Genomic DNA, 12573 nt, shown 5'->3' with positions numbered 1-12573 from the left:
ATTTTACTTTCCAGCAACCCTATGCCTCCTTTTTTCATATCTGTTGAGCTCCAATATTATTTCATGGGGTAGCTATCCTCTCTCTTGATCCCCTTATAAAAACTGTAAGAGATGGAGGATACACTCAGTTACATGGTGTTCTGTATTTCTGGTGGCTGAACACTACAATTGGTCTTTGTATCCCATTTATTCTCTTGACACGCCAAGCAATTGCATTTATATAGAAAATGGTTGGCAAGTATTTCCGGCACAAATGCCCATATCTGCACACAAAAAAGCTCACCCTTAAATATTAATGGAAACAGAAGACTGTCCTGTGAAAGTTTGCAGAAAAGGAGACCGCACGGATGAATCAAATCACAAATCAGATTTCACATGCATGTTCGAATTCTTTTGCAGCCATTCATCCAGCTCTAGTCCTGAGGCTGAGCACTCACCAAGCAGCTATAACCTGGCAGCCAAGGTTAGGTTTGAGCAAATTACATGTTAAAGGTAAATGTTAAACTTAAGACAGATTTTGCATCTGTTTTTTCCAGAATAAAACTTCATAGATTTTAGGGAATAAAAGCAAAACTAAGATTGACAGACAATGTAACATTGGCAATTCACATCAGCACCAAAAGAAATGAAGGTGCACGAATTGATAATTTACGGTTTTCTTTTCTGTGTACCACACCTTTAAGGTTGCTAGTAGTCTGCTGCCTGCAAAGGCCCCTGACATTTTCTGAGGCTAAACTGACAGTGTGTTATGGAGCCAGAGACGCACAACAAACTGCACTGTCTCGCCGGGACTTTGCATTTATTCCTCAGTCTTTGTAAACATAATTCAGTCTAGAAATACAGTCTGTGGCTGGGGATGGAAAACATAGCAGAAGTTATGTGCTCTATATATTCTGCAAACCACTAATGAACTCAATGGGACTTCAACACAATTTGTTCTGCATAGGCAGATCCCTGCCTTTCAAGCCCCACTGAAATCAGTGACGTCCAGCTGTGCAGAGCAAGGTGCAGGGCTCAGAGAAGCTTATGGGATCAGGCCCATGCAGCTAGAGATGGTCTGATCCAAAACTCCGTCTCCAGACCTACCTGAATTTTGGGGAGGAGGGTCAGAATTCAAACCTGGATGCAAATTTCCCAGCTGGGGTGCACTAAGCACGCTGGATCTGCACAACGCTCAGCGTTAGCAGGTGCAAATGCCAGAGGTGGGTCTGAATTTCAATGCTCAGGATCCATCTCCATGTTCACTTCTGTATAGAGAAAACCCCAGGGAAGTATAAACGTGGGCACAGGGGAGAAAGAGCCAGCACATTTCATTAGAATGAATCCCATTAAACAGACTGCAGCATTTTACAGCAGACAATAATTCAAAGTTACGCCCGCAAAGAGCCATAAAACACCAGTCATTATGCCCAGTGTTGGTGTTTTACGGTGTCGTACTGCTGCGTAGTATTTTATGGTGCAGTGCCGTAGTGGAGGAATGTGGTTCAAGAATATTGCTACGGGAGAATCTGAGTCTAGGTCTTTTTTTTTTTTCCTTTTTTTCCCCTTTCAAAGCGTTGCTTGCAGAATTTAAATACTGTATCTCGTCAGGCGAAACACTGACAGCCAAAACAAAGTCAAGGCAGATATAGCTGGGCCAATGTACAAGGCTCAACGTCTCCAGCTTGGGGAGGATGGGGGGGAGGGGGAATGGAAGAGAGACAGGCAGTGTTTAGACTGACTCTGCATCTGTTGTGCAAGACCCGAGGGCTGAAGCACTAAGCCTATTCATCTGGTAGCTTAGGAAGCCAGAGTATTCATTAAAGGGGGCGATTGCCAAGAACTGTAATCCTGCTAGCATGTCTGTGCTCTCCACTGCATCCCCCGTGCCTGGAGTTCCTGCTTTAAAATCGGATCTGACCCTCACTCAGCTGCACTCACTGCAGAGAAGCAGCAGTAAGTGCAGAGTATTAGTTGCTGACATCACCCAGCTTAATAACGATACAGCTGCCGTTCCGGCCTCATGAAGTGGACACACGGGAGGGCACCACAGCACAGCATCCGGCCTGCCAGGAGTCACAGATGAAGGCTGTAGGGCACGGGTGGGCAAACTCTTTGGCCCGAGGGCCACATCTGGGTATGGAAATTGTATGGCAGGCCATAAATGCTCATGAAATTGGGGGTTGGTGTGTGGGAGGGGTTGAGGGCACCAGCTGGGGGTGCAGGCTCGGGGGGGGGGGGGTCAGAAACGAGTTCAGTGTGCGGGAGGGAGCTCTGGGCTGGGGCAGAGGGTTGGGGTGGGGGGGAAATAAGGGCTCCAGCTGGCAGTGTGGGCTCTCGGGTGCAGGAGGGTGAGACCAAGGGGTTCTGAGGGCAGGAGGGGGATCAGGGCTGTGGGCGCTGGAGGGGGTAAGGTGCGCAGGCTCCAGGCAGCACTTACCTCAAGCAGCTCCAGGAAGCAGCAGCATGTCCACCCACCAGCTCCTACGGAGCGGAGGCACGGCCAGGCAGCTCTGTGCACGGCCCTGTCCGCAGGTACCGCCCCTGCAGCTCCCATCAGCTGCCAATGGGAGCTCCGGGGGCGGCACTTGGGGTGGGGGCAGCATGCAGAGCCCCCTGGCTGCCCCTATGCATAGGAACCAGAGGGGGGGGGGACATTCTGCTGCTTCTGGGAGCCGTGCAGAGTAGGGGCAAGCCCTGAACCCCACAACCCGGCAGGAGCTCGAGGGCCGGATTAAAATGTCTGAAGGGCCAGATGCAGCCCCTGGGCCATAGTTTGCCCACCCCTACTGTAGGGAAACGCTGGCCTGTATCGTGCCATCAGAATGAAGTAGAACCCCTCACTGGAGTGAGTGGCATGACAGGACCCTCGGCTGTTCTTTTGAATGACTGTTTGGCTGGTATCGTTTAGCAATTTCTAAGGATGGAGTTTCAAGGGGCAATGCAGAATGTGCTGCTAGGACCCACTAGGGTGACCAGACGGCAAGTGTGAAAAATCGGGATGGGAGTGGGGGGTAATAGGCACCTATATAAGACGAAGCCACAAAATATCAGGACTGTCCCTATAAAATCAGGACATCTGGTCATCCTAGGAGCCACCCAGTCCTGCACTCCTCACACACACAAAATTCCCCCATTGCATCAATGACTAGCCAGAAGAGAATCAGGCCCTTAAATGTAAACAATACTAAAATTAAATGTAAGGGGATTCTGATGTTTGAGAGACGTGCTGGACAATGAAGTGATTCTTCCGTATGGATTAATACTTGGTTATTTTCATGCAAAGATCACAAAGATCAGGAAGGGAAGGGAAATATCACTACCATCATTTTACTGATGGGGAAACCAAGGCACAGAGAGACAGTGACTGGCTGAAGCTGGGGAGAAGTTCAGCTCTCCCAAGTCTAGTAGACTCTGCTGCCTCCGCTGAGGTCAACAGGCCTACTCCAGGGAGTAAGATGATCAGAATTTGTCCTTACATCTAATGCAATGTCAGCTCCTTCTCTAACCCTTCAGTGGTGATTGGCATATGCTACCTTCGCAGACAGTTTATCCCAGAGCACCCTTCCCTTCATTGTCTCTGACCCAAGCTCTCTCCTGTAGGAGATAAAGCTTTCCAGATGGCCTTTTGGCTAAGATCACGATCTGACATGTCCTGTGTCAGGAGCCTGTTTGCTGCTCTCACAAGGGGGATGGGCTTAGCTATCTAGTTGAATGGCTCTTTTCCATCTCTATCTACTATGAGTCTGTCCCATGACCTTCCTTTTTATCTTGTGCTGATTGAAATTGCCATCGAGTTTCTATGACTCTGTCCTTTCCTGGGCCTCCTCCTACCGCCCTGACTGCTCTTTCAGCAAGTCCTCTTGCTCCTCTGCCCATCCCCTTCTGTGTTGATGTTTCCCCACAGATCTGTCCTTGGACCTCTCCTTCCCCACCTCTCTCCTCATGACCTCTGATGGTCTCTCTCATCACCCCCGTGTCCGTGCCTCTTGGATCTCTCTCCCCACCCCAGCTCTTCCTGTCTCTTCAATGTACCTCCTTGTGAATGTCACACCATAGCCTTAAACGGGTCCTGGATTAAGTAGATTGTCTCATTTTTCCTCTTTACACTCTCCCCTTTCACCAGGGACAATGCCAGTCCCTTCCCCATCACTCAGATGAAGGGTTATCTTTGACTCCTCCCTTTCTTTCTCCCGATCCAGGATCTTGCCACATTCTGCCTGATAACACTTCTAAAACCTGCCCCATCCTCTCCAGTCTCTCTGCAAGAACCATGGTTCTCTTTAACCTGCACCAACAGAACCGCCCTCTTTCTAACCCCCCTTTCCCCCCCAGCTTCCCACCTCTCCCCCTCCCATCGACTGAATATGGAGCAGCTCACTTGATCTTCTTCCTGGACTGCCTACCTAAGTCCCTTCACCAGCTCCCTCTCTCTTCTCACAGAATCCCGCTCGTTTCTAAGGCTTTACTCATAACTACATCTCACCTCCCATTGCGAGAAGAGAAGCCGAGGCTCTCACTCCAGATTCAGGCATTGCACGGGGCCACATATCACACAGCTACCTCCCAGGCCTAGGGAGTGACGACACAGAGGGGAGGGGAGGTTTGAAGTACAGTAAGAGGCCACTCTAGTCTCCTCTAGGCTTTTCACCAAGCAGCCAACAGTCAATTAAACATAGAGGCCTTGTGCTAAACAGCAAGTAGCCAGAGATCCCTGAATGGTCCCTTCCTTGTCCATTGTAGCCACCTGCATGGACCGTGGGGCACCAATTGCAGGAGGCACAGGAACTCTGTCTGCCTTCACATGGCCAGAACATTTGCTGTAGTTACAGCACTGCTGTAACTAGTTCTCTTAATAAAGAGCCAGTTTAGTCTGATAAGCATGGAGCCCTTTAATGTTATTACCCAGCCCGTGGTACATGAAACACCCACTAAGCATACAAAGAGTTTATAGACTGGGATTAGTCTACCCCCATCCTCCACGCTGACTGGAGTTCCAGTCTTCTCTCTGCCTGAAACTGCCCATAGTTACACTTCCCTCTACCTTTTAATTACCAGCCCTTCCACTGCTTATTGATTACAGCTGGAAGGTCTTTCGTCCACCACCGTGGCAGGTGTTGCATGACTGTCTTAATAAATGCCCTGGATTCAGGACAATTGGTTAATCAATCCCTTCCTGTTCATGCCAAGGTTAGAGCCTATGCACTCCATCAAAATTGCCCATGGAAACTTTACTCACTTTTGACCTCGGTAATATTGCTCATGCCACTGAAGATTTGAGATTTTAAGGGATCAATAAACGGGTCAATAATCTGACTGAGAAGCTCACATTCTTTTGGACAGTGGAGCTACAAAACACTTAATGTCTGATGATTTTGCTGGCCTCGCTCTCCTAACAATGGAGATGGTGAATGCGAGTAAGCAAGCAAAATTGATTAACGAGCCTATTGTGATAGGCAAAAGCAGCCCCCATACAGACTAAGCCATGTAGTGGAGCTGGGGAATCTTTTTCTAGTGGACCCTAGGATGTATGGAGTCTGATGTTGAATCCAGTGAAACCACTGGGACTTCAACCACTGCTTTAACGGGAGAAAGACTGGGCCCATGCTGGAGCGCTCAGTCAGTTCTGGCTGACACAATGTCAAGCAAACGGAGGCTAGCTGTACAATGCTGTCCAGGTGCGCACTCGAGACTAGTTATACCAACAACTTGTGCCTCATCCAACAAGCCAGACAACGTTTTGCCTGTGCAAGGAAAAAAACCTCTGAACAGCTCCTCGGTCCTATTGCAGGGTCTGCTGCATGCACAGGGAACTCAATGTGGGCTCAAAACAGAGGCGAATTTGGGCTGATACGATGTACTCGTAAGAAGTTGGTACCGGCCTGTACACAGCTGTTGCTGCCCCTTTTGCTGGCCCCGGCAGCAGCCCTGCCAGTAGGGACCCTCCTTAAAGCGCTGCCACTTTAACATCATTGCTCCTTCCCCCCCTCCAGGTCACCGACGGGGGGGGGGGGAAAGGGGCAGCTGCCCTGGGGCAGGCAATTTAAAAGGGCCTGGGGCTCTTGGCCACTGCCGCCACTACCACATCAGTGGCCGGAGCACTGGGCTCTTTTAAATTGCTGCTGGAGCCCTAGGCAGCGCGGATGGGCTGGCTGGGGGAAGGCTGACCCCCCCCAGCCCCGCCCCTTCTGCCCAAGGCCCCGCCCCTTCCAGGGGCCCAGAGCCGGGTCCCCATACGGCTTAGTGTTTCATATTACTTTCACCCCGGCTCAAAGCATCAGTTCAGTGAGATTCTGTTTGAACACAAATGTGTTTTTGCAGAGCCTCACCAATAGACATTGCTGCTGAACTAGAACCAGCATCGAAACTCACCCTAGGTATCAGTTAAGTCTACCGGTAGCATATTGGTTTAGGCGTCAAGAGGGCTGAGTTCTAGTCCTAATTCAGCTAGTGCACTGTGACCTTGGGCAAATCACATCTGCTCTCCTTCTCCTCCCCCTGTAAGCTCTTTTAGGCAGGGGTTGTCTCTTACTACATGTTCGTACAGCGCCTGGCACAATGAGATCCCAATCTCAGCTCTGGCCTCTAGGCACTACCAAAACACTATTAAAAAAAATGTTGATGAATAAAATGAGTCACAAAGCCAGTTAAGTGGTCTCTTTAGAAAAAGGTCACTTTTGCTGCACTATTCTTGCCTGCTATTAATGAAGAGGTTGGGCCATTCTGAGTGTGTGTGAACTACAGAGCTGTTAAAGACAAGTATTCCCTGCCCCAATAACTGATAGGTGAATTGTTTGGCTGCACGGGGCTAAAATATTTTCAAAAGCTGTTGTGTGCTGCAGTCCCAGTCAAAAGCAGGAATCAATTGAAAACAGCTTTTCAATCCAAATAGGGGTTATATCAGTGGTTTTCAAACTTCTTTTCTGGCGACCCAGTTGAAGAAAATTGTTGATGCCTGTGACCCAACAGAGTTGCTCCCAGCCAATGGGAGTGCAGAGCCGGTGCTCAGGGCGGGGGCAGCGTGCGGAGCTCCATGGGCCCCCCTGCCTAGGAGCCGGACCTGCTGCTGGCCACTTCTGGGGCGCAGCGCAGTGTCAGAACAGGTAGGGACTAGCCTGCCTTAGCTTTGCAATACCACCGAGACTTTTAACGGCCTAGTCAGCGGTGCTGACCAGAGCCGCCATGACCCAGTGCCTTACATTCTGCAATGCGGTACTGGGTCGCGACCCACAGTTTGAAAACCACTGGGTTATATGAATGTGTTTCATTTTGGACAGACTACTACACTGGCTGCTTTTATTAATGTAGTGAATGGGGTATTTCAAGAGGCCCTCAGATATTTTTTGTCTACCTAGATGACCTGTTGGTTTGCAAGTAAAACACAGGTAGATCATAAACAACATTTTAAAAACAGCATTTAAACTCAGTTTACAGGTAAGAAATAGGCAGCTCATAAACAACAGTTAAAGGCAGCCTTGTATATCCTTCTACAAACCAGTTGGCACAGCAAATTGGATTTTCAGCAAGCAGGAAATCCAGTACCGTTCCTAAGGTTTATTGTGTCCAGTAGAGGTGTATCTATCTAGGAGCCAATGGAAAGTCACATCCGCCTTGAACTGGCCACACTTAACTTGTGTTGTAGGTGTGAGAACTTTCCTTCCACTTGCAAGTTACTACAGGAAATGTGTTGCAAGATTTTGCCTAAATTGCCTTTGTCTTACTCAAACTGTTTAAAAGCAGCGATGCCCCTGAACCAGAACCCCAGATGCAAACTGTTATGTTCATGGCATACACAGAGAGAAGGTAGATGAAAACACAATACTCTTGCTGGAAGGTCGTAATGTAACACTGCATTATTTCTTAGAATTCAGAACAATAACACATGAGAACCAAAACCACAGAGACAGACAAAGCAGGCTGCTCCCTAAAACAGGGAGGCACAACTCAACCCACCTTCCTCTAGGCTGTCTGTCTGAAGTGCAGACTGACCGCTGCGCCTTCTAGGTCACATGCTTCCCTACAGAGCCATCTAGCCTGCAAGCAGGACCAGGAACTCTTCCCTCCTCCCGCCCCCCACTCTTAAACTGATAGCTTGCATTTCCTACGCAGTCCTCAGTACACCACACAAACCTCCTCAAACTTTGAGAAAATTCAGATCCAGACTGCATGGATTATTCCGCTCTCCATAAAGGATCTGAACTGGAACCTCCAAGGTCTGAACACCACTGAACTTGAGGAAAGTTCTGGTCCAGAGCTGGAACTTCATGCCCTGGGTCCATCTCTAGTGAAAGATAAATGCATATTTTTGATGGTGAGTAAAAAGCAAATGCTCGCTGTAGCCCAAAATAAGCTTTTCTTTGTGATTCCCCACATTTGCCTTATATAGTTATGACAGATGATTTTCCTAAGGCAGAAAGAGCTGGTTTGAGTCGAGTCCAACCATTGGTTTCAGAGTTTGGACAGTTTACACTGGCTGAACAAATTTATGCTACTTCTGAAAAGGAATGATTGACGATTGTACCGTTATTTGTAATGCATGTAAGGAAGCCAAAATGTCTTTAAGAGAGGTATTCTGTAGTTTGAATGGATCACACCTCCTTACATTATTTGGAAACTCAAATAAATCTGTCCCAGAGACAGGCCAGCTGGATGGAACTGCTACAGATATGTATGACTTTGAGAGACAGTTTTATCCCAGGGAGGCTGACCCAGCAGCCAAAACCTTAGCTAGGCAGCTAGAAATCAATATACTTATTGATGTACAACCTGACCAGAAATGCCTCCTGTTGCTTTGAGATACTTATTTTAAACATCTTTGTTTTAATAACATTTTTGGGCAATATACAAGCTCATGTTAACAATATAAAGACAAGAGAACTAGTTCTTCTCCCACTCATACCAGTTTGGCACCAGTATAAGGTCACTGACTGCAGGAGAGTTACTTCTGATTTACACTTATGTGAGTGAGTGGAGAATCTGGCCAATGATAATTACTAGGAAAAAAGGACAGATTATTCTCTATATATCCCAACGTGGCAGAGCCATATGCCTCAGACCTTCTAGATCCCCACAATGCTTTTTGTTTATTTGGGGGAATTGATATAACCAGTAATAACTTCTTGTCCACGGGCGGCTCCAGGCACCAGCACGCCAAGCGCATGCCTGGGGAGGGTCCACTGGTCCCGCGGCTTCGGCAGACCTCCTGCAGGCGTGCCGCCAAATCCGCGGGACCGGGGACCTCCCGCAGGCAAGCTGCCGAAGGCATCCTGCCTGCTGTGCTTGGGGCGGCAAAATACCTAGAGCTGCCCCGTTCTTGTCTTTGTTTTACTGGTCCAATGTGTGTGCTGTGTTACATCAGCCACATGGTCTGGTTTCTTTTCCCAGATTGGATGACTAATGTAACCAATCCATTGCATTACAATCACCCCTCTTCAAAGGGCCAGCTCAAAGTCCTATGCCTCACCCATGCCTGTTATCTCAATGGGCCATGAGTGGTGTATAGGCTTGGTGCTGGTCTTTATTGATTTGGAATGTGAGCTTTTTCTCTTCACATTCAACATGAATGGGAGTTGTGTGCTGGACAGGAGGATAGAGCCTCAGGGACTGAAAGTATGAGGCATGTTTCTGATCTGAATAGGAGGAGGCATTATATTTTGGAGGGGAGGCGCGGGAGGGGATGAATCACTGTACAAAGAGAATAATCATGCCTATTTGTTCACAAGAATCTGACCTTTACGATGTAGAAGAAATGGCCACATTTCGAACCACAGCAAATGTTAGCAAAGCGGGAAACTCCAGATCGTATAGAAACAATTTTTTGAGTGTCAGTGGAGTTCCTTTGGTTTGGGTTTTCATGCTTCTGGGGTTACCGAATTACAGAAAGCAAAAGTAGGGCAAGGCCAATTCTGGATAATTTGGATCAAAGTGTTGCTCCAAAGAATATCATCTCCCACAGCCTGAGCAAGAGCTGATATTCCAATGGAATTTACCCACTAGATGACATCATGGTAAACTCCATACATAGCTGTTTGTGTATTTATATTGTCCTCCTCATGATTATGACAATTCCCACCAGCCATAATATCTCAGTCTCTGCAGGCTCTTTTCATCTTAAATCAACTGTTTCCACCGTGTCTGTTTGCAAAGTCCAGGAAGTTCTTTGGACAACACTTGTTTCTCTGTTTAGTTATATGCTTTAAAGAAGTTTAAAACAATAGCAGCAGGCAGGCTACTCCGTGATGAGCAACCCTACAACAACCAATCAATGCGTGTGAGGTGGAGGCAAGAATGACTGGATCAGGAAAGAGATTTCTGTCTCAAATTTCTCACTGGTTAGTACACTGAGTCAAATGTATTACAACATTGCGGGGGTGGGGTGGGGGGGAGAAAGCAAAACATATAAGCCCGGCCAGTGTCCTTTAAACTTCCCTGTCCTCTCTGCCTATTTCCCTTGCCTGTCCTTGCTGACAGGGAAGATATTTGTAAATTTCAGCTTTCTGCTCAATGGCTTCGCCATTCCTGAGATGTGATTCCATGATAGGGATCTATAATATCACAAATTGGATTGTGACATCTCTGAAAGCAGGCAGATTTGACACTTGTATTAATAACAACGAGCTGGTACGTGGCCCTTTTCACAAACACAAGGGCCCAGATCCTCAAAGGTATTTAAGTGCTCGACAACCATTGAACTCCATGGCACTTAGGCGCCTAAGAACCTTTGAGAATTTGGGCCAAAGATCCTGGCAAAATCATGCAGGGGAAGGATGGAAATTCAGGGAAAGGAATTTTGTAGGTAAACAGCAATTTATTAAAATGTTAGTGTTTTAAATGTCAACTCCAGCTAGAGTTACCTGTCACTAATGGTGTATTTGACATTCAAATCCTCCTTTTACTTAACTTTCCTATGTTAGCTCCACAGGTGTGCTTGATGCTCCACAGAGAAGCTGGGAGGAATGGTCCCTGCCCCTGTGGAGTAGTTGGCAGGCTCAGGGCCCATGTGCTGCTGCCGCTGAAGTCAGTCGGACTCCCACTGGTGCTGGATCAGACCGTAAGGCCCACACACTTACTACCAAGTGTAGTGCTTAATACTGTGACTGATTTAATTGCTTACAGCAGTAACACACAGACTCTGGGCCAGAGTCTCAGCAGATGTAATTGATTTACACCACATGAAAAGCTGGACCAGCATCTGCAAAGTTAGGCTTTAAGATCAAATGACAAACCTGGGGCCCTTGCATGGGAAAGGGTGAGAGTACATAAAATAAGTTTGGGTGGGTGCTAAGGTGTCACATGGTGCATTGTGGTGGCTCCGTTTTTTAGCTGTTCCCTCTAGGGGGTACGTGTTTGAAGGAATGTAATGAAAGGTGGGGTTAAAGGCAGGATCTGAAGGGGAGGGCAGTAACAGGGCAGGGAGGATGTTGCCAGTGTAGAGTGAAAGTACAGAAGTGCTTGCCTGAAAAGGAAACAGAGGGGCCCTTGCGGGAAATTGAATTGGTGGAGTGCAGGGGCCTAAAAGTATGAGAAGAGGGAAGCTGGTGATGTGTCAGTTTCTTCTTCAAAAGTCAATCACCTCACCAGCACCTAATGCTGCATAGGAGGAAGCAAAGCCTCTCACCGACCACAGAATCTGGGTAATTGGGCAATATGCTGAGGATCTCTGCTGGAGTAGGTGGAATTCTCACCCCTGGGATCATGGAGCTGGCCACAGATGCAGTAGCCAATATGGGAAGCATGATGGATCTGCACAGTCGTGGAACTACAGGGCTGCCCTGAGTCCTCCTTTGTCTTACCCTTTCCCCAAATCTCACCTTTAAGGCAGTTTGCAGTGAGCCACACAGGCTCCTGGCAACCTGGATCCCACTCTTGCCCCAGCATAAATGTCTGGATGGATCCACTCCTGCAGGCTGCTCTATGCAACTGGAAGCAGCGTTTGCCCATGTGAGTGGCTCTCATACACTGTTTAAAGTGCCTGACACTGTCCGCTCTTGGAAAAACACCAATTGGAGCTCTAAATTCAGATTTTAGCAAGTAAAAAACCTCTGCAGGTCACCTTTACCTGACTGTGGCAAGCAGGACCAACCCTAGGCATTTTGCTACCCAGGGCAGAAAATGTTTCTGGTGCTTCCTGAGCAGCTGAGGGGGAAAAAAAAAGGGGTGTGTGTGTGTGTGTGTGTGTGTGTGTGTGAGACAGAGAGAGAGAGAGCAGAACACCCAAGTGCACTCTCAGATGTTGCTGTGCAGGGTGACTGCCCTGATCGCCTGCCCCTAAAGATGGTCCCGGTGGGAAACTCATTCAAGAAAAATGAATTGCTCCTCACACAAATTCAGCAAGAGAGCCAACAGAGCAACAGAGGCTAGTGGACTGAGCAAGGGACTGGAAGTCAGGAATTCCTAAGCCCTAATATTAGCGCTCCCAATACATTGTGTGTGGTCTCACATTACTTGACCTCTCTATACCTCACTCAGTTCCACATCTGTAAAACAACTATGCCACTTACCTGTCCCACATGGACGGTGTGCAGCTTCATTCATTTATGCCTCATGAAGACCCTCTGTTGGTATTTGGTTTGTCATCAATTCTATGGCACTCAA

At 47.9% G+C, this 12573-nt stretch overlaps 1 protein-coding gene across 1 annotated transcript in view; it reads right to left on the bottom strand.

The window, feature by feature from the left end:
- The window catches only part of RNF157 (ring finger protein 157), a 99814-nt gene extending 87241 nt beyond the window's left edge, over positions 1-12573 (bottom strand). Inside the window, exon 1 of the mRNA XM_044983534.1 lies at positions 12480-12573. Within this exon, the coding sequence (XP_044839469.1) occupies positions 12480-12513 (34 nt within the window). The 5' untranslated portion in view covers positions 12514-12573. The remainder of the gene's footprint in view (positions 1-12479) is intronic.

This window comes from Mauremys mutica, chromosome 12 (genome assembly GCF_020497125.1).
Source record: "Mauremys mutica isolate MM-2020 ecotype Southern chromosome 12, ASM2049712v1, whole genome shotgun sequence".
NCBI classification, from domain to species: domain Eukaryota; kingdom Metazoa; phylum Chordata; order Testudines; family Geoemydidae; genus Mauremys; species Mauremys mutica.
This window is presented reverse-complemented; position numbering and strand designations above follow the sequence as displayed.